Raw genomic sequence first — 26,840 nt, forward strand, 5'->3', positions numbered from 1 at the left:
GACTCAGTTAAAATTAATTGGGTTTTAGTTCAGGTTAGACATCCTGAAGGATAAGCAGCCTGGCATGTGAACTAGCACAAAGCAGTTGATTCTGACAGCTTTTGCCTTTGTTCTCATTGTGTTTATGGAGGAGAAGTTTTTTGGAGATCCTTATTCTGCCGTTTTCATTGATGTCACCTCATCCATCCCATTTTATAAATAAAAGTGATTCACAATTTGGAACATCCTGTCTTTCAACAGAGTGAAAAGAATACTTTCATGGAAAATGTTCCAAGACAAAGAAATAGCCCAGGGCTGTGATGCATGTCTGTCCTAAACATACATTCCCAGAGCGGACTTGTGGGTTTGATTTAGATCCACAAACTTGTAAACTGCAAAGAGCAAATGGCTTTGATCCCAGTGGTGGGAGATAGTGGCACGCAATGTGAGTGTGGTAAAGAAATGATGCTTGCTAGGAGAACATCATCCCAGACCTTCTGGAGATAAATGCATTAATCCTTAGGCCTTTATCTGGAAACTCATTTGATCACTTTTATCATTCAGTTTCCTTGTTCTGGAAGTTAACATCATAGTCATAAAGCTGTTAAGGACTTTTAGCACTGGAAGTTTTGATGGTAGTGATGACCGTCATTCATTGGTTTTCCAGGGCCAGGCACAGTGCGTGGTGACTGACATACACCATCTCATTTCATCCTCACTGCAGTGCGCTAGGGTACTGTTTATCATCTCTGTTTGATAGGTTAGGAAATGGAAATTTGTTGCCCAAGGTAGAGCCAGGACTTAGACCCAGTCTATGGTGACCTCAGAACCTGTGCTTCCCTGTGAGTGAGCGTGACCAAGTGACTTGCTTAATATCTTTCGACGTGTAGAGGTGATCTGGGGTCAAATCCAAATGGCAGACATTTTACCATCTCTGGAGTCACAATTCCCCACTGATGACTGAGGCTTATTTATGGGGCCAGGTTGGCCTGCCTGACGTCCTTTGCAGTGGAAAGAGTTCTCTCTTCTTGGAGGCCCACCTGCTAGCTCGCCTACTGGGCCCTGATCATCGAAGATCCTTATGTTGGAGGGCTACAGCTTAGGCTCCCGCTGAGAGCCTTGCCACACTGGCTTTTCTTAACTGGCCATATTTTTCCCTGGGCCACCTTTAGGATGTTAGAACTTCCGGTATCCTCTCAGCAAAACCTCTTTATAGAAAGCTGGACTCAGCTGAGTCTAGCTGACTTCAGTAGACTCTACAGATCTTTTTCGGATGGCTGTATGTGAGGCCCCATGCCAGGTAGGCATTGTGAGCATTCAAAGGCAAATGAGACATTTGAACAGTGCTAGAGGGCAGGGACACCCTAAAATCAATAACCCGACCAGCACGTACACAGACAAACACACACACACACACACATGTTAGCCAAGAGTCTGTGATTCACAGCGCCTGTGTCTGACTGGGTGGGACCAAGTGGTTCAGCATGTACGACTGGAAACATGGCACCCAAAATTAGCACTGATGACTCAAGCTTAATATTATCTGTTGATAGAAGCATATGTACCTTCTTCCTTCCAAGAGCCGCCTCCACAACTTCCTGGTACATTTACTTGTAAGCTTCCCAGCAAGTGCCGACTCCAGGTGAAGGAAGGAGACAGGGCAGGATGAGGAAAGGGACACCCATATCTGTCCCTTCAGAGCCCACATCCTAAGCCAAAGTCAAGGAAACCAAAGTGCTAGCTGTCCTCACAGCTTTTGGATCCAAGGGCTTTTCCCTGAGGCATTCTTTACTTGTGGGGCCCAGAAAGGGGATTTGGATTTATATTTCCCCACTCACTGCAGCAATGCCTGAAATGCCGTAGTAGGGATTTTTTCTTTTTCCTTTCTTAATGGAAGGATAGTTGATTTACAACATTGTGTTAGCTGCAGGTGTTCCATACTAGGGGTTTTGATATGAGAGCCTAAGAGGTGAGACATGAAATGTGTCGCTCATGATTTAACTGCCAGAAAGTCTTTGAGGGAAATTTCTCCTTTTCATATGTCCTCTTTTTTTTTTTCTTTGTTTTTATTTTTCAGGGGGTTCAACTATGTTTTTATTTATTATTATTATTATTATTTATCTTTATTGGAGTATAATTGTTTTACAGTATTTTGTCAGTTTCTGCTGTACAACAAAGTGAATCAGCCACATGTACACATATATCCACATATCCCCCCCGTCCTGAGCCTCCCTCCCAACCTCCCTATCCCACCCCTCTAGGTCTTCACAAAGCCTCAAGCTGGTCTCCCTGTGCTCTGCAGCAGCCTCCCACCAGCCATCTATTTTACATTTGGCTGTGTACATATACCAATGCTACTCTCTCACTACGTCCCAGCTTCCCCTCTCCTCAGTGTCCTCAAGTCCATTCTCTACGTCTGCATCTCTATTCCTACCCTGCCACTAGGTTCTTCAGTACCATTTTTCTAGATTCCATATATATGTGTTTTCTCTTTCTGGCTTACTTCACTCTGTATGACACACTCTAGGTCCATCCTCCTCAGTACGAATAGCTCAATTTCATTCCTTTTATGGCTGAGTAATACTCCACTGTATATATGTGCCACATCTTCTTTATCCATTTGTGTGCTGATGGACATTTAGGTTGCTTCCATGTCCTGGCTATTGTAAATAATGCTGCAGTGAACATGCTGTGGTTCATGTACCTTTTTGGATTATGGTTTTCTCCGGGTATATGCCCAGTAGTGGGATTGCTGGGTCATATGGTAGTTCTGTTTTTAGTTTTTTTTTTTTTTTTTACATTTCTTATTTTTTTTTTTTTTATTATTATTTTATTTTATTTTTTTTGGGGGGTACACCAGGTTCAATCAACTGTTTTTATACACATATCCCCATATTTGTTTTTAGTTTTTTAAGGCACCCCCATACTGTTTTCCATAGTGGCTGTGTCAATTTACATTCCCACCAACAGTGCCGGAGGGTTCCCTTTTCTCCACACCCTCTCCAGCGTTTATTGTCTCTTGATTTTTTGATGATGGCCATTCTGACTGGTGTGAGGTGATACCTCATTGTGGTTTTGATTCATTTCTCTAATGATTAGTGATGTTAAGCATCTTTTCATGTGTGTGTTGGCCATCTGTATGTCTTCCTTGGAGAAATGTCTATTTAGGTCTTCCACCCATTTTTTGATTGGGTTGTTTGTTTTTTTGATATTGAGCTGCATGAGCTGCTTGTGTATTTTGGAGATGAATCCTTTGTCAGTTGCTTCATTTACAAATATTTTCTCCCATTCTGAGGGTTGTCTTTTTGTCCTGTTTATGGTTTCCTTTGCTGTGCAAAAGCTTTTAAGTTTCATTAGGTCCCATTTGTTTATTTTTGTTTTTATTTCCATTATTCTGGGAGATGGGTCAAGAAGGATCTTGTTATGATTTATGTCATAGAGTGTTCTGCCTATATTTTCCTCTAAGAGTTTTATAGTGTCTGGTCTTACATTTATGTCTTTAATCCATTTTGAGTTTATTTTTGTGTATGGTGTTAGGTGGTGTTCTAGTTTGATTCTTTTACATGTAGCTGTCCAGTTTTCCCAGCACCACTTATTGAAGAGGCTGTCTTTTCTCCATTGCATGTTCTTGCCTCCTTTGTCATATATTAGGTGACCATATGTGTGTGGGTTTATCTCTGGGCTTTCTATTCTATACCATTGATCTATATTTCTGTTTTTGTGCCAGTACCATACTGTCTTGATTACTGTAGCTTTGTAGTATAGTCTGAAACTGGGGAGCCTGATTCCTCTGGCTCTGTTTTTCTTTCTCAAGATTGCTTTGGCTATTCGGGGTCTTTTGTGTTTTCATACAAATTGTAAAATTTTTTGTTCTAATTCTGTGAAGAATGCCATTGGTAATTTGATAGGGATTGCATTGAATCTGTAGATTACTTTGGGTAGTATAGTCATTTTCACAATGTTGATTCTTCCAATCCAAGAACATGGTATATTTCTCCATCTGTTTATGTCATATTTGATTTCTTTCATCAGTGTTTTATAGTTTTCTGAATACAAGTCTTTTGTATCCTTAGGTAGGTTTATTCCTAGGTATTTTATTCTTTTTGCTGCAGCGGTAAAGGGGATTGTTTCCTTAATTTCTCTTTCTGCTTTTTCATTGTTAGTGTATAGGAATGCAAGAGATTTCTGTGCATTAATTTTGTATCCTGCAACTTTTCCAAATTCATTGATTAGTTCTAGTAGTTTTCTAGTGGCATCTTTAGGATTTTCTATGTATAGTATCATATCATCTGCAAACAGTGACAGTTTTACTTCTTCTTTTCCAATTCATGTTCCTTTTATTTCTTTTTCTTCTCTTGATTGCTGTGGCTAGGGCTTCCAAAACTATGTTGAATAAGAGTGGCGAGAGTGGACATCCTTGTCTTGTTCCTGACCTTAGTGGAAATGCTTTCAGTTTTTCACCATTGAGAATGATGTTTGCTGTGGGTTTGTCATATATGGCCTTTATTATGTTGAGGTAGGTTCCCTCTATGCCCATTTCCTGGAGAGTTTTTATCATAAATGGGTGTTGAATTTTGTCGAAAGCTTTTTCTACATCTATTGAGATGATCATGTGGTTTTTATCCTTCAATTTGTTAATATGGTGTATCACATTGATTGATTTGTGTATATTGAAGAATCCTTGTATTCCAGGGATAAACCCCACTTAATCATGGTGTGTGATCCTTTTAATGTGTTGTTGGATTCTGTTTGCTAGTATTTTGTTGAGGATTTTTGCATCTATGTTCATCAGTGATATTGGTCTGTAATTTTCTTTTTTTGTGATATCTTTGTCTGGTTTTGGCATCAGGGTGATGGTGATCTCGTAGAACGAATTTGGGAGTATTCCTCCTTCTGCAATTTTTTGGAAGAGTTTGAGAAGATGAGGTGTTAGCTCTTCTCTAAATATTTGATAGAATTCACCTGTGAAGGCATCTGGTCCTGGACTTTTGTTTGTTGGAAGATTTTTTAATTACAGTTTCAATTTCATTACTTGTGATAGGTCTGTTTACATTTTCTAATTCTTCCTGATTCAGTCTTGGAAAATTGTACCTTTCCAAGAATTTGTCCATTTCTTCAAGGTTGTCCATTTTATTGGCATATAGTTGCTTATAGTAGTCTCTTATAATCCTTTGTATTTCTGCAGTGTCTGTTGTGATTTCTCCTTTTTCATTTCTAATTTTATTAATTTGTGTCCTCTCCCTTTTTTTCTTGATGAGTCTGGCTAAAGGTTTATTAATTTTGTTTATCTTCTCAAAGAACCAACTTTTAGTTTTATTGATCTTTGCTGTTGTTTTCTTCATTTCTATTTCATTTATTTCTGCTCTGATCTTTATGATTTCTTTCCTTCTACTGATTTTGGGTTTTCTTTGTTCTTCTTTCTCTAGTTGTTTCAGGTGTATGGCTGGATTGTTTACTTGAGATTTTTCTTGTTTCTTGAGGTGAGATTGAATTGCTATAAACTTCCCTCTTAGAAGTGCTTTTGCTGTGTTCCTTAGGTTTTGGGTTGTCATGTTTTCATTGTCATTTATTTCTATGTGTTTTTTAATTTCTTCTTTTATTTCTTCAGTGATAATCGCTTGGTTATTTAGTAGTGCATTGTTTAGCCTCCATGTATTTGTGTTTTTTACAGTTTTTTTCCTGTAATTGATTTCTAATTTCATAGTGTTGTGGTCAGAAAAGATGCTTGATACAACTTCAGTTTTCTTAAATTTTCCGAGATTTGATTTGTGACCCAAGATATGATCTATCCTGGAAAATGTTCCATGTGCACTTGAGAAGAAAGTGTATTCTGCCACTTTTGGGTGGAATGTCCTATAAATATCAATTAAATCTATCTGGTCTATTTTGTCATTTAAAGCTTGTGTTTCTTTGTTTATTTTCTGTTTGGATGATCTGTCCATTGGTGTAAGTGGGGTGTTAAAGTCCCCTACTATTATTGTGTTACTGTCAATTTCTGCTTTTATGGCTGTTAGCATTTGCCTTATGTATTGAGCTGCTCCTATGTTGGATGCATAAATATTTAGAATTATTATATCTTCTTCTTGGATTGATCCTTTGATCACTATGTAGTGTCCTTCCTTATCTCTTGCAACAGTCTTTATTTTAAAGTCTATTTTATCTGATATGAGTATTGCTACTCCAGCTTTCTTTTGATCTCCATTTGCATGTAGTATCTTTTTCCATCCCTTCACTTTCAGTCTGTTTGTATCCCTAGGTCTGAAATGAGTCTCTTGTAGACAGCATATATGTGGGTCTTGTTTTTGTATCCATTCAGCCAATCTGTGTCTTTTGGTTGAAGCATTTAATCCATTTACATTCAATGTTATTATTGATATGTGTGTTCCTATTACCATTTTCTTAATTGTGTTGGGTTTGTTTTTGTGGGTCTTTTTCTTCTCTTGTGCTTCCCTCCTAGAGAATTTCCTTTAGCATTTGTTGTAAAGCTGGTTTGGTGGTGCTGAATTCTTAGCTTTTGCTTGTTTGTAAAGCTTTTGATTTCTCTGTCAAATCTGAATGAGATCCTTGCTGGACAGAATAATCTTGGTTGTAGGTTTTTCTCTTTCATCAGTTTAAGTATATTCCATCACTTCCTTCTGGCCTGTAGAATTTCTGCAGAAAAATCAGCTGATAACCTTACAGGGTTTCCTTTGTATGTTATTTTTTGCTTTTCTCTTGCTGCTTTTAATATTTTTTCTTTGAGTTTAATTTTTGTTAATTTAACTAATATGTATCTTGGTGTGTTTCTTCTAGAGTTAATCCTGTATGGGACTCTGTGTGCTTCCTGGACTTGGGAGACTATTTCTTTTCCCATGTTAGGGAAGTTTTCCACTATAATCTCTTCAAATATTTTCTCAGACCCTTTCCTTTTCTCTTCTTTTTCTGGGACCCCTATAATTCAAATGTTAGTGCATTTAATATTGTCCCAGAGGTCTCCCTAAGACTGTCCTCAATTCTTTTCATTCTTTTTTCTTTATTCTCTTCCTTGGCATTTATTTCCACCATTCTATCCCCCATCTCACTTATTTGTTCCTCTGCCTCAGTTATTCTGTTATTGATACTTTCCAGTGTATTTTTCATTTCAGTCATTGTGTTGTTTATCTGATTGTTTGTTCTTTAGTTCTTCTATATCTTTGTTAAACATTTCTTGTATTTTCTCAATTCTATTTCCGAGATTCTGGATCATCTTTACTATCATTACTCTGAATTCTTTTTCAGGTAGGTTGCCTATTTCCTCTTCATTTATTTGGTCTTGTGTGTTTTTACCACGTTCCTTCATCTGTGACATGTTTTTTTGTCATCTCATTTCCTGCCCCCCCCCCCCACCTTTGGATGGGCGGGATTATGTTCCTGTCCCACTGGGTGTTTGGCCTGAGGCTTCAAGCACTGGAGTTTGTAGGATGTTGAGTAGAGCTGGGTCTTGGTGCTGAGGTGAGAACCTCTGGGAGACCTCACTCTGATGAATATTCCCTGGGGTCTGGGGTTCCCTGTTAATCCCATGTTTTGGACTCAGAGCTCCCACCTCAGGAGCTCAGCCTGACCCTGGGCTTGTGAATCAAGATCCCACAAGTCATGAGGAGCAGGAAAAGGAAAAAAAAAAGCAGAACAGCAGAACAATAGCAAGATAAAAAATACAATAACAATAGGAAACTAACAGTTGAGTTAGAAAAAATTAAAAAAATAGATGAAGCAACAACTGGAAGGTAAAACAATTGCAATAGCCAAAGTGAGGAGGTGGGAAAAAGAAAAAAGAAAGAAAAAAAAAAAGAAAAGAAAGAAAGAAAAAAGCCAGAAAAGGCCTTGGCTGTAGGGGCACAGCTTAGGCGGGGCGGGGTTTAGGCAGTGGGCAGGGCCTATGCTTAGAAAAGGCCCTGAGGGCAGTGGGGAATGGGGCTTAGGTCCAGTGAAGCAGAGGGGCTCAGGAATGCCTCTGGTCCCAGTCTTGGAGGGTCCCTGTCTGCCTCTCTTCCTCTTCCACACCTCCCCGCCGGCAACCGCCTATGTCCCAAGCAGCTGGAGGGGCCCTTGAGTGTGAAAAACCATGTCCCTGAGCCCAGCAAGCTTCCCAGGGCTAGTGGGCAGGGGAAATGCCTTCCCCCCCTCCCTAGATCCTCCAATCCCAGAGGGCCCCTTCCCCCGCCCACCTCTCCTCTTCTCCCCTGCTTTCCTCCTACACCCCTAGGACCAATGCGGCCTAGAGGGGCCCTTGGAGGACTGAAGACCAGGCCTGGGAGCCCAACAGGCTTCCCGGTGCTAAGTGGGTAGGGAGATTTCCCACAGCATCTTCCCTGATCCTCTGGTCCTGTAAGGTCCCCTCCATCACTGTCTGACTATCTTCCTCTTCCCCTCTCCTACCTCCCCACCATGCCTATGGGACCAATGCAGCCGGAGAGGGCCCCAGAGAACGAGATACCAGACTTGGGAGCCCAGCAGGCCCCCTGGGCCCAAGTGGGCAGGGGAAAGGCCCTCCGCACCTCCCCTGGTCCTCCAATCCCGGAACATCCCACCACCTGTCTGCCTCTCCTCCTCTTCCTCTGCCTCCCTCCTATGCCCCCAGGACCAATGCGTCTGAGAGGGAGCCCTGGAGAGTTGCACACCAGGCCTGGGAGCCCAGCAGGCTTCCCCGTCCAGTGGGCAGAGGAAATGCCTTCCATACCTCCCCGATCCACCGACCCCAGAGGGCTCCTCCCCGCTTCTGCCTCTCTTCTTCTCCCCGCTACCGCCTCCCTCCTATAGCCCTAGGACCAACAGCCCAGAGGGGCCCTTGGAAGGTGGAGAACCCACCCCCACCCCGGGAGGAATACCCGCGGCGCCTCCCCTGTTCTTCTGGTCTTGAGAAGTCCCTTCCCACCCCCACTGTTTCCCTCATCCTCTTCCCCCTTCCCCCTCCCTCCCATACCCCTAGGACTCACGCCCCAGAGGGGTCCTGGAGAGTGAGGCTGGCTTCCCCGGCCACGTAGGCAGGGGAAATGCCCTCTCGCCTCCCTGGTCCTGCGATCTCAAAGGTACCCCCACCAGTCCGCCTCTCCACCTCTTTGCCCCTCTTCCCTCCCTCCTACACCCCTGGGACCCAGGTGGCCCGGAGTGGGCCTCAGAGGGTGGAGGACCCCGCTGGGGAGCCCAGCAGGCTCCCAGGCTGAGGAGCCCGGTAGGCCTCCTGGCCAACCAGGCAGGACAAACCCAGATGCGGTCCCCCGTCCCCCTAGACCATGAGGGTCTCTCGAGGCGTGAACCTCCCCCCTCCCCCAGCCATCCCCCAGGGGCACCTGTCCTGTCCAGCTTCCGCTTCTCCACCGCCCTGACTTCCGCCACATCCTACCCAGTCGCTCCGGGGTTCCTCTGGTCTCCTTGGGCCTCAGCTCCCCCACCAGCCTCCAGCAACTGACCTAGTTGTGGGGAGACACAACCTCCACATCTTCCCAGGCTGCCACCTTGACTCTGCCCCCTCATATGTCCTCTTTTAAGAGGAAAAACTATATTGATAGTTTTTAGAAGGACTATATTGATCCAATTCATACTAAGCTGTTAGTGATTTAAGAAATTCTCCTTTCCCCCATCATCCTCCCAGAAATATCAATGAGACAAGAATGAGGGTACTTGGGCTAAAGGAAAAAAACTGACAGGAGGGAGAAATGTGAGATGGGGTCCCAATTCATATATTTATATCATTATTGACTGTTCATTCTGTGCACAAAACATGTGTGTTTTAGACATCAGTCTCAAGTTAATTCCATAAAAGCATCAACAAAATAAGGGAAGAGAAAATTCAGAAAGAGTTGCTATGTTGGGAATTTTCACAGATGTTTTCCTTATAAAATAGATGTATTGATTCTTATGAGGGGATCCAATTTTGACAGAAATGTGAAGTAGCATGGTTTCAGAGAAAATCTATAAGGATGAATGTTAAATAGGGGTTGAGTTCCTATTTCTGTGGGAAAAACTGATGTTGTTCAACTTAAATATCCTTTATGTAATTATGGTGGTAATAGCTATTTGAATTTAAAGGTTATATTTTCTGTTCTAAAAACAATACATGATTTCTTGCTCAATACAGCAAGTTGGCCACATACATTGATGTCTTCTCACTCTCAAATCCCAATAAAATGGTAATAAAAGAATAAATAAATCCACTGGACAAATAGGGGAAGAGGGAAACATCAGCAGACAAGAGATTTCAGCAATTTTTGGATGATAGAAAGTAGAGAAAGCCATAGGCTAAAAAGCAGGCGTGGGGGATGCAGAAGAGTTAGGAGCCTATTTGTCCCTTGGAACCACAGGGATGCTCAGGACTTGGAGGGAAGGGAAGGTGAGGCATAGGGCTCAACACTGGGGAATTGCAACTGTGCATACAGAGTAATTTAGGTTTGGAGGCTCTTTTTTCTCCTAATGTGGAATGCTGGCCTTCAGACATTTGTCCCTCAGGCAAAAGATTAGTGGAACAATTCTTTGAGTCCAGATGAAAGAGAACCACATCCTGACATTTAGGATGTCAGGAACCCCAGGAAAAAGAGTGGCTTATCATCCAGTTGCCTGATCTCAACATATCCCAACCACATACCCAAGGTTCCACCAGGCAAGTGAGAAAAGCCTCTAATATGAAAGAGAAATGGGGATAAACAGAAGAATGATAACCTGGTTAAAAATAGAATGCAGGGAATAGAAGGAGAAGATATTTTTAAAAATCCATTCAGTATCCACAGAGATAGCAAAAAGGGAAAATTATTTTCAAGTTAGAATTCAGTGTTCAGCAAAACTATCAATCAACTGTGAAGACAAAAGTAAGTTCATTTTCTTTTTTAAAAAAATTTTTATTGGAGTATAGTTTATTTACGATGTTGTATTAGTTTCAGGTGTATAGCAAAGTAATTCAGTTATATATATGTATATATATACACACATACGTATATTCTTTTTCAGATTCTTTTCCATTATAGGTTATTATAAGACATTGAGTATACTTTTCTGTGCTATACAGTAAATTCTTGTTGTTTTATCTATTTTATATATGGTAGTGTGTATATGTTAATCCTAAACTCCTAAAGGACATTTTCAAACATGCAAAAATTCATAAAAATTACCTCCGAGATACCCTTTTTAAAGATGCCATTGGTGATAAACTACAGCAAAACAAAGGAGTAAATCCAGAAAGAGGAAGGGATGGGATCCAGGAGAAAGTGGATTCAATCTGGGAGAGTAGTTAAAAGATGTCCCAGGTGAACCACTGCATAGCAGGCTGAGAGAGAAACCAATCCACATTTGAGAAAGAATCTAAAGAGCTCCAGGAGGAATGTTTCTAAGGAAAAAAGGACTCAAGAACAGCTGATGTGGTGGGAAAAATTAAGAAAGTATATATAGCAAAGTATGCAAGTGAAAAAACAAGGCACTAATTGACTCCAGGTAAAACAAAAGACAGTACAAGGCAAGAAATCATATAACTTGGCTTTGCAAGGAATAATTTTTATTTAGTAAACACTGGTTAATGATATAAAACACTACTTTGAGTTGATGAGGAGAGAGGAATAGTGGATAGAGCAAGGAAGCCGTATCTTCATTTATTCCAGGAGGTCATCAAGAGATAATTTCTAAAATATAAATTAAGGAATAACAATATAAACATACTATTTAGTGATAAGGAAATAACTGCCAGAAGAACAACTAAGAGTTAAAAATAGTTGTCTTAGGCTCTTTAGGGCCTGCTCAGACAAGTATGCCTAAGACATGTGGAAAAGATGTTTCTAAAAGTGCTAGTTGCAAGAGAGAATCAGAATAGTATCATTTCAGTGAAACAACTGTGTTCACCATCCTGTGCTCTATGTAATACACCCTTAAAAACAAAACCCCAAAAACCATTGTCTTAGGGAATGAAATTGGAGAGGGATGAGACCAAAGACTTTATAAGGCTTTTGGTTCCAGTTGATTTTTAAAACTATGTTTCTCTATAAATTTAATAAAACATCTTAAAATTTAAGTAAAAATATATCTTAAAATTTAAAAATATATTTTAAAATTTAAGTTGGAGTGAAAATGAATAAAATTTGGAAAATGTAGAAAATTATATTTTTAAAATTTTCCATTGCTTGCAAGCAAACAATAATGTTAAGTAAACTTGTCCCTTTTTTTCTGTGCAGTTTTAAAAACATAACTTGTGATTATGGTACACTACAATTTTATATCCTTTTTTTTAATTAGTGTGTGTTTCACTTTCATGCTATTAGAAATCTTGTTAAACTTTCTTTTTACTGGGTAAATAATCAAGTTATCACATCAGAATTTATTCACCCATTCTCCTGTTGATGATTAACCTTGTTTTCAATCATAGCTTTTACAGGAGTCTTCATTATCCAAATATAACTTAACCCACAAAAAAGGCCTATTAAGGTGAACCTACTTTAAATGGAATTGAAATTTCAGAGTAATCAATAAAGTTTGATTTGGATTTTACTTAAAAAGAGTTAAACTAAATGAACCTATCTACAAAAAAGAAACAGAATGAGAGACATGGAGAACAGACTTGTGGTTGCCAAGCCAGGGGGTGGGGGAAGGATGGATTGGGAGTTTGAGGTTAGCAGATGCAAACTATTGTATATAGAATGGATAAACAACAAAGCCCTACTGTATAGCATGGGGAACTATGTTCGATATCCTGTGATAAAGCATAATGGAAAAGAATTTTTAAAAAAATATATATATGTATGTATAACTGAATCACTTTGCTGAACAGCAGAAATTAACATTGTAAATCAATCATACTTCAATTAAAAAGAGTTAAACTAAAAATTATGAAAATATAACTGCAACTATGTACTAATTCTTATATTAAAAAAGGAAATTGTGTTGATTTTAGTTTATTTTTTCTGGCAATATTTTATGATAGCATAGTGACATCCTTCATTTCATGTTTGACATTCTAATGAAATCACAAAGAACACATTTTAGAAAACATATTTGAAGGTTCATCAGTTTTCCCAAGGGTGTCTTCTTTGATATTTTAAATCATTCTTTATTGAAGTGCCAATAATGTCATAATCCTCATCCAACTTCTCTTCTTTCTTGTTAATTGATCTCATTTGGCTGAATCCTCATTGGTCAAAGACTTTTCCTGTGATTTAGGCACTTCATTACTTACATCAACTTCATGAAATCTTGCATTATTTAGTTAAATTTGCATTTTCATGGGAAGTGGATTTGCATTTTATTTGTAATGTGTTGTTGAATATCATTTAATGAGGGAGAGAAACTGACTCACAAAAACCTTGACCCGTGTGCAGTGGTGGATGCTAGTGTGAAGCAGGGAGGGCTGTCTGAATAGGATATAATTTTATAAGTGGTCAGCTCTTTGGAGAATTCTTTTATGCTATGATAAATTCTGTTTACATTCACAACTTTGTTATACAAGGACAATGATGCTGAATACTCAGATCAAAACACTGTTGCTAAGACTCAATGCATAAAGTCTTTTCTAAACTTGAGAATCACTTTTTATAGATTATCACAAATAGGATTTACTAGAGTAGAGATTATATACATGTTCTTGATCTTTTAAAAAAAATTACATTAATTTACATCTCCACTAGCAATGAAGAGAAATCTGTATAAATCTTGTTTATCATTGTTAATTTGATAGTAAAAGAATGATACCTCATTATTTTAATTTAGTCTGTAGGATCTGAGGCTACACAGTCTGCTTATTTGTTAGCCAGTTCCTTGTCGCCCTTCTTGCGTACTTTCTGGTCACATTCTTCACTCAGTTATCTACTGGGTGGGGTTTTAACATTATTTTTTATTTATAGTGCAGAAGTTTTTCAGGGATTTTGCCTTTTATTTTTGTGTTTTCATATACTGTATACAGAAGTCTGAAATGTAAAATGTTTATGTCATCAAATCAGAGAGTTTGTAATCACCTTCTGAAATGTAAGTTCCAAGAAAGAAGGGACTGTCTTGTTCATTGATGCCTCAGCACCTAGTACAGTGCTCCAAAAACATGTTGAAAGAATGAATGAAATCTATGTATCCTTTCCTTTTCCATTTCTCCCACCGCTTAAAAAATTCCCTCCAGACATGACATCACTTTAATTTTCTTCAGTTTTTTTTGCATTTTCCTTTTTTTTTCCTTTCCTAACAAACGTGTCACTCTCAAATTCTTCTGAAATGTGTTTTGTGTAAGGTTACGGTGTCACTTGAGCCCCGTTGATTTAGGACAGGTTGCCTCATCATTGGTATACATGAAACCTACAGTCACCAGAAATCTGACCTCTAGATCAGGTGCAATACAGTACGACGGCCTATAGATGTTCACTGAGTCACTTTAAACCCTTTAGGGAATGAGGCAGTTTATAAAAGTTGGATACATACAGGTGTGTATCTCTTCCTCCTTTCTTTCCATCATTCGTGAAAACTAGCTCATTGAAATGTGTTAATCATTTATGCCTAGAATCTCCAGGAGCAGCCTATCAAAAAACGAGTGGATGGCCATGTGAAGGCATGGCAGATTACTACTCCATTTTTTAGTTGTAAAAAGCACTGTGACTTTGAATTTGAATATCCGCTAGGATCTTATGTGCCTGAGAGCCCCTCCATGTGAATGAGCCATTATCACTTGTTAAAAAATACAGCCTTCTTGTTTGTGCTGGGGACTCTGTTGTTGAATTACACTTTGTCTCCAAGTTGTAGGTGGCTTTCAGGAGAAGCAGCTGGGAAGGGATTTGTCTGGTTGGAAGATGGTTCTAATCTTCAGATTACCAACATAAGGTTGTATACTTACTGGCTATTTCAGTTATTACTGAGGTAATAATAGTAATTGATTACGGATCAGTATAATTGCTTTGTCAATAGGAGAGACTGTGAGGAGAGTGTTTATGTGAGCATTTTGAGATAGACACCAGAAGCTATGTTCTACCAAAAGTAAAAAGGGCCTTTTTGTACCCACAGAAAAAAATTGTATTGGAAACTTCTACCAGCCACCATTTCCTTTTAACACCTTGGTAATAATGACTAAGTCCCACAAATCCCAAGACCCAAAGGCACAGTTCCCTCACAGCAGCATTCTTTTTAAAGAGCAGAAAACAAACTGCAACAAATCTCAGTCATTCTTATCCAAGCAAAGTGTGCAAAGTAAAGCTTGTCATTTGTGGTTTCTCCTCCCCTCACCCCTCCATTTGCTTTTATAAATGACTCAAATTAATCTCTTGACCTACAAAAACTTTGCATGAATTTTGTTCCCACCTAATGCATTTCAAAATTCGGGCATTAAGGATAGCAGATATTCTGCACAACTTCTTTGAACGTATAGGGCCCACTGATGACTTTAATACTCCCATTAAGGTAAGAAGGAGTAAGGAAGATTTTGTTTTTCTAAATCTTTTTCCCCCAGTATCTACTTGGCATGTGGACCATAACATCAGTGCTTTTCTTATCTCTTACTGGTGGGAGTATGTGTTGAGCTATCAGAACTGTTTGTATCTGTTAGCACACTGATTCCATTGTGTGAAAACCCTCCTAAAGTAATAATTTATATACAGTAATATTCATCTCTACAAAGAATATCATCAAGGGATTATTTATAATAGCAAGATAACAATAGCAACGATCTCATATTCAGGAGAAGGAAATAATTTTAAAAGAATGTTATATGTCTACACAAAGGAATATTTTACAGCCATTAACAGTTATTGTTAAAATTTATGAAATAGCACCAAAAATGTTTATAATCTAATGCATAGTGAAAAAATACAGGATGCAAATTGGTATGTCTATCATAATTAAAATAATGTAAGAAAAATTATATGTATTAAAAAAAAAAGGAAATGCACCAAAATGCTTTTAATGGCTATGCTGAGGTGTTGTGATTAAGGGTGGTTGTTTGAGTCCTTTCTGTCTTTTGCATTGCTTTTATAATTTTTCAAAATATAATTTTGAAAAGTCAGAAAAATGATAGTTCAAAGAAAAGAACCATGGAAATGGTCAACCTAAAAATATTTTGTTACTTTAATAAAAATAGTGCCATTGCTACTTTAGGCATTAGGACTCAGTCATTCATATGGTTTGGGGCTTCCAACAGTGATTCGCTGAGCAGGTTCTTTTCAATGATTGTTTCTCACTGTTGTATACAAAGTGAAAAATGAGAGAGACGCATCTTTCCTGACAGTAGGAATAAAATCTTACAATGTCAAATGAAAAAATGAGTTTCTTTTATTTGATGTCAGAAGTATTTCAAGATGTCTCTGTATTTCTTAAAACCTGACAAGCCTATAAAGAATAAGGAAAGAATCAGATAAACAGGAAAGAGTCTGTACAGACACAAATGAGCGTTACGTGATTTATCTGTTTGGGTCACATTTGATAGAAGTTTGAAAAGGGGATAGCAGATCCATGGCATACGGTCTGCATTATGCAAGAATGCTGGATCATTTCAGTTCTTTCTGCATTTAAGGAATTACTTCAATGAAAAACTAAGTTGATAGTTCAAAATTCCGTGAGGAGCAGAAAAATAATTAGGAAACATGGTCACACTGAAAAAAAGCCAAATGGACGTCTGCTTGAATGAAACATGAAAGTTAAGGTGATTAAAACAGGTCCCAGCATCAGTCTCCTCAAAGACGAATTCACTTGTAGGTAACGTTTTTGGAAAAATATAAGCTTTCAAACATAACTACAGATGTCGTAGGGTTTTTAAGATGTACAGAGCTCCAGAGGTACCATCAATTCTTAATTTCAAATGTGAATAGCTTTTGGCCCCTCTCAGGTTGGCTTCTACCCCACGCACCGGCATGCATGTCTCCTTTCTCCTCTGAACCTGTAGACGGATAGTTAACAGAATTCTAGAATTTCCGGAGCTGGATACACCTTGCCACACACCTCCTCCTGAATCCCCACAGAGGCAGCTCTAGCTCCTCTCTGTGCCCACCTCCACACAGGGTTCTGCCCTCCTTGCTGGGACGTCTGTTTTTTGTGTGTGTGTGTGCACTGTGGTCTAGCTGTCACACCATCCACCCCACCAAATTTGGGGGAGATTATTTTTACCACCACGTCTAGTAATTTCAGTTTATGTTGCATATTTCTTACGTTTTACATGTGTGTATATAGACATTTGGGGCCATACATTTTATCTCTGACCTTTCCTCTTTTCAAGTATGATTCATTGAAAGTTGTTTGTGCCTAGGATCAATAGGGACGGACTATGAGCTCTTTCTAGGTCCCTTTAGCTTTATGATTTTAAAGGATAATAGCTTAGAATTAAGTACTGATACCTCCCAGCGCTGAGAAGCAAGGTCAGTCACTGGTTCTGGCTGCCGCAGCTGAGGGGCTGAGCCATCTGTTTCTGATCCCACTGAGCCTCACTTGTTTGTCTGTTAAATGGAGGCAATAGCGTTTCCCCTGTGGGGCTGTTGTGAACATCAAATGGGAGGGTATATGAATGGAGGCGGGGAGCTAGAGATGGTGGCAGGGGTGGGCTAGCCCTCTGGCCGTGCAGAGGGTCCTTGGGAGCTCACGTGGGCAGCAGTGGAGACTGTTTGCCGAGTCCGCTTCAGGCTAGGCTGGAGAGGTGGCTTGGACAATCAGCACACCTGCTTGCAAATGAGAAGACTTTAGGAAACTGAGGACTCTCAAAGATTGGACATACTTGTGTGACATTTAACAGTTTACATTTGCACTTAAATTGTAAAACCATTCTTAGTGTTAATACGCATGTGAAAAAACAACAAAGTGGCAGCTGTCACAAGCAAGTGGAGTTTCAGGTCCCTAACTCTGTTTTTTGACAGGAGCCTATACACTTTTTATTTTATTTTTGTGATGCAGTGCATTTGTCCCAACAGGGTTAGAATGAACCGTAGTCTCCTCTCAGGCTTGCCCTGAGGCCCTGCCCATTTTGGTCTTCCCTAATCCTTCCCATCACTTCTTACACAGACCCTTCCTCCAGCTTTTTTGCCCTGCAAACTCCTCCTCCTTGTTCTTTTGGTCTCAGCTCAAATGTCCTTCCTTAAAGGGCTTCTCCTTCCCCTCAGACCAGATCAGTTTACCCTCTTACATGCTCTCATGGCACCATATGTGTCCTCTGTGTGATGCTCCACACATTCTTCATATTTTTGTAAGGTACACATTCCCTACTGGAATGTAAACCCCGTGAGAGTAGGAAACATACCTATCCTGTCAATGAAGACTGAGTTCTGCTGCCACTAACAGAGACCACAAGTAACAATATTAGAAACAAGATAGGAACTTATTTCTCTCATATAAAGGGCCTGCAGTAGGCAGTTTAGGGCTGGTATGGTAATTTTGCAGCATCAGATTTCTGTGTGCTGCTCTGCTAAGCATGGCTTCCACACCCATGGTCCCAGAGAGCTGAGAACATGGGACCAGCTAGCAGGCAGGAGGGCAGGGAAGATGATGAGCTGCCCCCTCCTTTAGGATGCTCCTTAGAATTTGCATATACCTCTTCTACCTCCATCCTATTGGCCAGAAATTAGCTATATGGCCACACCTAGCTGCAAGGGAGGCTGGGAAATTTAGTCTTTATTCTGGGTAGACATGTCCAGCTTAAAATTGTCCTAATACTAAGGATAACAGAGATTGGGGGGCAGTCATATACCACTGTATTCGCAACTCCCAGCACAGTGTCTGGCACCTTGTATATTGTTTGAAAGAAGAAATGAGCTGAACACTTATGTATTCATTTGCAAGGGCTGCCATAATAAAGGGCTATAAACTGAGTGGCTTAAACAACAGAAATTTATTTTCTCAGTTCTAGAGGCTAGAAGTCCGAGATCAAGGTGCCAGCAGTTTTGGTTCCTTTTGAGTGAGAGAACATCAGTTCCATGCCTCTCTCAGGCTTCCTGTGGTCCCCTGACCATCTTTGGTGTTACTTGGTTTGTAGATCTTTGCCTTCATCTTCATGTGATGTTTCCCCTGTCCACATGTCTCTGTGTCCAAAATTCCCCTCTTTTAAAGGATACCATTCATACGGGATTAGGGCCCATCCTAATGACCTTGTCTTAACTTATGACATCTGAGTGACCTTATTTCCAAGTAAGATCACTTTGTGAGGTACTGGGAATTCCAAATCCACAGGTCTTAAGAATTTTGGGGGGACACCATTCAACATTCAACGTAATCTAGCACACCAAAAACTCATTGGATTTATGGATTTGGGGAGAACATAATTCAATACACAAAATCTTGGGATAATTTCATCTATTCTCACACAGTCTTTCAGAGGCATCTGGTACCTCTCACTTCTTGAGTGGTGTTGTGTAGATAAGCCAGTCTCATCCTCTCAGCCCTGGAGAGGGAGTGTGTTCATTAGGGGGTGAGGGTGGGATGGTGGCAAGGCTTTTACCAAAGGCCTACAATGGTACTGAGCATTATCGCGCATTAGAGGTTGGAACCAAATAAGTCAAGAAGTCCAAGATCAAGTCTATGGTATATCTTCACGGTATGACAGGGTCCCAGGAGCACTCCAGAAAAGTGAGTGAGACCCACACATCCTGAGTCCCTTGCAGTAAGTGGAAAGCTCCTGCTCTTTGTAACATCTTGCAGAGATGACACTAACCTAGCACAGGCCGGGTACACCAAGGGCCTGGTTTGGAATCTGGAAGCCATACAGCTACCTCTGCCCTCACTCAACACCATCCTAGCTCCTCACATCTTCATATATTCTTTTACAGAGTTTTTGTTTGCCTATGTCCCTCACTGGGCTATGAACTTCTCTAGGTCAATGATAGTATTTTATTCATCTGTATAATCCCTTAAGGTTAAGGTTGTCTTCAAGTAGAAACTCAATTCGATAAGACTTTTTTCAAAGGCAAGAGAAAGATATGATCATCTTATGGGGGGGAGGGGGTGGGGTGGGGGGGTTGAGATGTAATGATGCCCCGAAGTGGAGAATGGGAACCATAAAAGGTTCCTGTCCTTTCTTTTGGCAGCAGGTTCTGGGACTCTAGGAAGGTGATAATTCTGTTCTCCTTTGGCGCTAAATGTCAGTGGTCTTTGAAAAGTTTAGTTCGGAAACCCAGAGTTGCCAAAGCGTGGCCCTGATGATAGAAAGGTTTAAGAAATGGCCCATCCAGTTTGTGCAAGAGTGCTTAGTACTGCTTGATGAACCTGGGTGACACTCTTCACCCACACATCCTCTGTAATGTGGTCCAAAATCCTGGATCATGCTCAGAGATCCCCAGCAAAGGAGAGGGCAGAATCCCCAACTTCAGGGAGGAGTGGGACACAGTTAAATGTCCTTTTTTTTTTTTTTAATTAACATATAGTTGATATATAATATTATATAAGTTACAGATGTACAATATAGTGATTTACAATTTTTAAAGGTAGTTATTGTAAAATATTGGTTATATTCCCTGTGTTGTACAATACATCCTTGTAGCTCACTTTATACATAATAGTTTGTACCTCTTAATCTCCTACCCCTATATTACCCCTCCCTATCCTCCTTATTTTAACCCCCCCCCCCCCATTGACCTGGGTCCATTTCTCAACACCTGTTTAAAGCCATCCTGGCCCAAGTCCCCTTCCCTCCTTTCAGCTCTGCTTACTTACCGTCCTTGGATGGGGCAGAAGTGGGGACTTGGCCGGGGCTGCTTCCCGCCCATTGCAGAACCCTGGCCTGATCATTACTTCTCACTTAGAGCAGGATTCCTGTGGCTTCTGGAATATGAACTTGGGCCTGTATCCACTTCCTTAATGTTCCCCACTTAAAAGATCCCATGGGACACATGGGGCACAAATAACATTCCGTAATTTCTTTCTGCCCCAAGTCCTAGGCCCTTTGATTCAGATGCCCTAGAGCATGCAGGGAGACTGCAGGATGGCAAAGGCACACATCAAGGCTTCACCGGGCCTGACACCTGGCCTTCCAAGCAGCTCATGACTTGGAAGCTTAGAAGTGAAAGCCACAGGAGGCTTGGGGGGAAAGGGTGCAAAGTCACAGCATTTCTTAGCCATCTCGCAGACGGCTGGGCTATCGCAGGCATGGAGTCAGTGGCAGCACCCTCGGCAGCACCTTTGCCTCAGCCGCCACTCTGGCTCACGAGCCTACATTTATTGTGGCCAAACCAAGGGGACTTTGCACAAACCATTCTTGTGCAGATTCCCCTGACTTCCTATGCCTGTGTTCTTATGGTAGCTCTGACTTCTCCAGTGGGAGTGCAGAAGTCACGCCATATGGAGAGCCTTGCCCTGATAACAGTCTCTGTCCCACATATGCATCAGGGTGAAAACAGTGCTGTTTCGTCTCTCTGCCATGAGTTGTAAAACGATGAGGTGCATCTCTTGATTATCAGGCTTGTACTTGGTTGATAATAACAGACTCGATTCGTGGTGGATAATTGAGAATGGCAGCCCTAATTATACTGCTGTGCCACCCAAAGGAGAACAGGTTTTTTGTTTCTGTTTTTTTTTAAATAAACTTATTTAGTTATCTATTGGCTGCGTTGGGTCTTCATTGCTGTGCGCGGGCTTTCTCTAGTTGCAGTGAGCAGGGGCTACTCTTCATTGCGATGTGTGGGCTTCTCATTGTGGTGGCTTGGCTTCTGTTGTTTCGGCGCACGGGCTCTAAGCACGCAGGCTTCAGTAGCTGTGGCTCGTAGGCTCTAGAACGCAGGCTCAGTAGTTGTGGCGCACGGGCTCAGTTGCTCCGCAGCATGTGGGATCTTTCTGGACCAGGGATCAAACCCGTGTCCCCTGCACTGGCAGGCGGATTTTTAACCAGTGAGCCACCAGGGAAGTCCCGAGAACAGGGTTTTGAAAGCCTTGCTGTTAAATCCCCAGGAGGGGCTGCAGTTGGATGCTTGTTCAGCCAAATCTATTCAGCTAACCTGTGGCTCAGCCCCATGTGTTACAAGGATCTTACAGGAACATTTCTTTCTGTTCTAACCTTACTGCTCATTTTATATTTTTCCCTATCCTCTTTTTCACTTACCCAATTTCCAGATTCCTTTATCTATACATTAGGTATAATTTTTTTTCATATTTCAAGAGCACTCAAGTCTAGCATAGAAAAATTAGAACCTGCCAGTAAGCCAAAAAAACCCAAACAAACAAAAAATGAAAAACAAAAAAAAGTTTATTTTTACTCACCATGCTACCACCTGGAGAAAACCACTGTCAGTGAACATTCCATTCCCAGTTTTTTTGTGCACATGTTTTTAAGCTTGCATGGTTCACTTAACAATATTTGGGAATAGTGTTCATGTCCATAAAAATTCATCAACCTGGATGGCTGGGTGGAAGACTCACAATTTATTTAACCAGGCATATGTCATTGGTCATTTTATTTCCAACTTTCAACTTTTAGAAACAGTGTTATAGTGTATGTCTTTGTGGCCAAATATTTGCACACATTCTCAATTGTTTTCTTAGGAAGAGCTCCTAAAAATGGAATTGCTGGGTCAAAATAATAAATATATGTTGTCTTTAACTTTGTATTGTAAAAACTTAAAAAATATATACCACGTAGACAGAACCCCCATGTACCCTTTCAAAAATCACGAGCTCCTGGCCGGTCCATACCCCTATCCGCTTCCCCTAGTTCCTGTGTTACTTAGAAACAGATCCAAGACATCAAGCCAGAAAGACTCTTGTCTGTGAAATAGCACAGGTATTTGAAAATGGGAGAGGAAAAGAAGGGAATTGCTAGAAAATAAAAAAAGTTTAATATTTTGTCTATATTATCTACTGTGATGTTTGGACTATGTTCATTTTCCTGCCGTATCTGGGCTCAGAACTCATCATTTGTCTTCTGGATTCCTGCAACGAGCTTGTAATCAGGCTCCTTTCTTCTTTCTTTCCCTTTGGATAGTTATATCTGTTTTTAAGCTGTTTCCTAGCTTGCCAAATTGTGCTTCAGAAATGGCTAATCAGATTAATATGTCCACTAGAGTCATATACAAACGTCTGAGTTTTCCTCCCTCCCTCCCTGTCTTTCTTTCCTGACCCCACAAAAGTATCTCATTGTTGTTTTAAATAGAACTTAAAGCACCCCCCCCCCATTTCCTCACTACATTTCCTCTTTGTGTATTGCCTTTTGCTATCTTTTCTGTTGAGGTATTTGTCTTTTTAAAATTGTGTTCATGCACTTATGTTAACCTCGTAGCATTGTACTTATGTCAGTGAATTCCTGTGAATACCTTTTTTTTTTTTGGACTAAGAGAACATATACTGCATTTATATGAAAGAATAAATGTGTTTTATAAAGCTAATAGCTCCGAGTAGCAAGTCACCATCAACAGGGACAAGAATGGAGTGAGGCCTGCCGGTGTGGGCAGGGGGCCTGGGAGAGGGGAGAGCGTCCAAGCAGGGACAGGGGAGATTTTCACAGGTCACTTAATCTGCAGTCTTCACAGTCCTGCACGAGGCAGGAAAAGCAGGTAAAGCAGGTATTATTCCCATTTCACAGTGACTTGTGCCAGGGCATACCTCAATAAGACCTTCCGAGCCCCAGTCCAGGGATTCTTCTACCATATCACACTGATTCATATGTTTAGTCATAAAAGACAAATAAAACCTCAAAATATATCACCTATCATTATTTATGAAACACTTAAAATTTTTTTTTTTTTTTACAGCATGAAGGCCCAGGACCAGGTCATTATAACTTGAAAATACCTGCAGCATGTTCTGTTACTTCTTGTTTTCAATCCAGAGTACCTCGGTTCTTGCCTGCCTGTTCCGTAAGTGTACAGATATGGTTGTGGGTTTTGTGGCTGGCGGTGGGGTGGGGAGTGGGCATTGGGGATGTGTTGGGGGTAGCAGAGTTATATACAGTTCTAATGTATATATACACTAAAATCGCTTGTCAAGGCAGCAAAGAGTATAGAACGCACTCGGCCAGGCCTCGGCCAAATACAGGCTCAGAGTGACTCCAGCTGAGAACAGCCAGCACAGTCACTAGCCATCAGTGTTATGTCCTGGATACTTTGTAGGGAAACGCCTTTAATGAATTGAGGCCAGCAGTGGGCACTGGCTCCCCCTGCCCATCCAGAAGTGCCGTTCTTTGTGTATGTGCCTTCTGGGAGCAAAAAGTCACAGCGGAAGCACTTTATTGAACCGAAGGGGACCAGTAAGGCCTGAGCCATCATCCTGCCCCCAAGGACTCGGGACAGACAGGGAAGAGGCTTAAATTCACGGAGCTACACAAAGAAGGTGGATTCTGGGAGTGTGTGAGAGCCTCCAAAGCCTAGAGAAGACCAAGAACGATGGCAAAAGCACAACACGGAGCTTATGAAAGTGGCTGGCCTTGTTGTTTGCTTAATGCTAAAAGTTTTCGTTCTCATGGCCTTGTTGTTCCCAGGCAGCACCTCAGTCTGAAAGTGCCCCAGACTCACTGGTTTGTAGCCTTATTTGAGATGGTTAGGGAGACAGAAACACGAATTCTGCCCCATAGAAAGTGGCCCACCCGGTGGCGGGGAGGACTAGGAGGCTGGGAGGAGCAGGGGTGGAGGGGAGGAGACGGCTGCCTGCAGATGCCCTCCCCCGGCCCCCCCGAGGTGTCCTGGGCCATCTCACGCCGTCGCTGCCAGCTGCGGTGCTGCAGTGTGGCAGCAGAGTGGTCCTTCTCTGGAGGGATCCTGGGGAGGCCCCGCCAATAGGATGAAAAACAGACTGACAGCAGGAGGCTCGTGGATCCCTTCAGCAGATCCTCACACCCCAGTGGCATCATCATGATCCAAACACAGATTTTTGTCCAAGCTCACAGGCCTGAGCTTCCTCGGGAAGTTGGAGTCGTTCTAACCAAAATCCCAGGAGACTGACGGAGACGCTGGAAGGTGTGGTATTCTTTGACAAGTGTCCAGCAAGGGGGCTGGTGTCTGGGGCCGCTGCTCTGTGGAGCATCTCCCCTTGTAGGAAACTCGGAAAGAAGCCAAAGACAACCAGAAATTTGCTTGGTGACAGTGAAATCAGGGCTGGCGGACGGAGCCGGATGTTCTCAAAGCCTGAGAACCACAACCAGCAGCCTCCTGAGGGGCGGCCTTGCGGGGGGCAGGCCCACGAGCCCCCTGTTTGGGGACTGGCCTTCCAGGGCTCCACATGCATGCTGCTTCCTCATTAAGGGCACGAATAAGGGCTTCAGCTTCCTTTGACGTCTGGCCAGGACTTGATTAGATTTCCAGGCTGCTCCTCTGCTTTTGGCAAGGGAAACATCCTGTCGTTTACAGCAGCTTCTGCAGGCAGCTGATCTCATCCACTCCGGGCTGACCACTCTAGTAATCCTGTTTCCACTCTCACTATTTCCTGAAGAGATAACACACTGCAAGGAAGGATGGCAATGACGAGTAGGTGCTCATAGGGAGTGATGGTGGCGGTGGTAGCTGGCGTGTGGGGCGCTGCTTGCTGCCTGCCGGGTGGTGCTCTCTGTCCCTGAGGGCCCCCAGTGAACCTCAAAACCTCATTTTCTGGATGATGCGTGGGAAGCACGTGGCCCAGGGTCATATTGAGCCCTTGGTGGTGGGACTAGGACTCGAACCCATGCCTGTCTGACATTAAAACCCTTCCCTTGGGACTTCCCTGGTGGTCCAGTGGTTAAGACTCTGTGCTTCCAATGCAGGGGGCGCAGGTTCGATCCTTGGTCGAGGAACGAGGGTCCCACATGCCACGGGGCGTGGACAAAAAACAAAAACTAAAACCAAAAAACTCTTCTCTTCACCATACCCAGAGACACCGGTGCCCCTCTAAGATAAAATTTTGGGGTGTTCAAGAATACGTGGATGCACCTCAGCATGGGCAGCGCTAACCTAAGAAAGCAAAGTCTTTGTCTATGAGAATGACATTCACTTGCATCTTATGACTACAGAAGAGAAGCTTTGTTTAAGTAATTGGTGAAGTAATTTTTCAAGAATTTCATCAAAATGAAAACATGACTTCTCAAAATTAAAACGTGTCCATCCTTGAGAGTACATGCTTCTGAGCCTGAGGTCCGTAGCCCCTGGTAGGGAAGCACCTGACTCTACTATACTGGGGAAATGATGGAAACACACACGTTTGGGCTTTTGAGGTCAACCACCCGGGTTCAGAATCCGTCCTCTCCAACCCGTCACCACTAGACTGAGGTCATTAGAGTGGGGGACGCTGGCATCCCCAGGGACAGGGGGTGGTGTCCTGGGGAAAGTGTGCCCTGAGGTGCGGGTGGGATGTGAGCCCACCTCCCCCGGGCTGTCACTTGCTTGTCTGCCCTTCTCTCAGCACCTCTGCAGCCTTGGGGAGAGCCGTGGACAGGAGCAGCCTAGGCCCCGAGGACAGGCTCCAATTCCAGGGTGCACAGGCCTCAGCCCAGGCTGGCGTGGCTGCCCTCGCCTCCCTCTGCAGGGATCTGCCAGCCACCCCTGAGCCCACAGCCAGGCTCAGGAGGCTCCAGGTTCTTGTGTCACTCATCACTCCCTGTTTTCTGTTGTGTTTTCAGAAAACCCCGGGCCCAGGAGCATACACGGCTTCAGGACAATTCCCCAAGCAGCCCCGGACCATAGCCAAAATGGGCCGAGAACATAGCCTTTTCTTCAACAACACAATTGGCTTTTAAAATAAACCCATCTTGGCCCTACGCAACTTTTAGTTTTAGTAAGTTCTTATGTTCAGAAAACTCTGTTCTGTCTCTTCTTCAGGCGGGTTTGACCACAGACCACAATTGATTGCCTGGGGTGACCACCCAGCCCGCTTATCTGGAATAGTCCCAGCACCATGTCCAGTTCACGCTCAGAAGTTTCCTGGTTCGAACAATAAATTGTGTGTTCCTTCTGTGTATTGTCAGAGGGTGTATCTCCAGATACACCTGTCAGAGCCCGTCCAGGTGCCCCTGGGCTGCTCTCACAGCACCTGGACGGGCT

The 26,840-nt window shown here is 42.0% G+C and overlaps 1 protein-coding gene across 1 annotated transcript in view; it reads left to right on the top strand.

Annotated features, from left to right (window-relative positions):
• STPG4 (sperm-tail PG-rich repeat containing 4) overlaps positions 1–26,721 on the top strand; it is a 48,196-nt gene extending 21,475 nt beyond the window's left edge. The window contains exons 6-8 of the mRNA XM_057742445.1: positions 23,589–23,693; positions 26,420–26,574; positions 26,619–26,721. Of these exons, the coding sequence (XP_057598428.1) occupies positions 23,589–23,693; positions 26,420–26,536 (222 nt within the window). The 3' untranslated portion in view covers positions 26,537–26,574; positions 26,619–26,721. The remainder of the gene's footprint in view (positions 1–23,588; positions 23,694–26,419; positions 26,575–26,618) is intronic.
• The last annotated feature ends 119 nt before the right edge of the window (positions 26,722–26,840 follow it).

The sequence above is a fragment of the Hippopotamus amphibius genome, chromosome 7 (assembly GCF_030028045.1).
Source record: "Hippopotamus amphibius kiboko isolate mHipAmp2 chromosome 7, mHipAmp2.hap2, whole genome shotgun sequence".
In the NCBI taxonomy this organism is placed as follows: Eukaryota; Metazoa; Chordata; class Mammalia; order Artiodactyla; family Hippopotamidae; genus Hippopotamus; species Hippopotamus amphibius.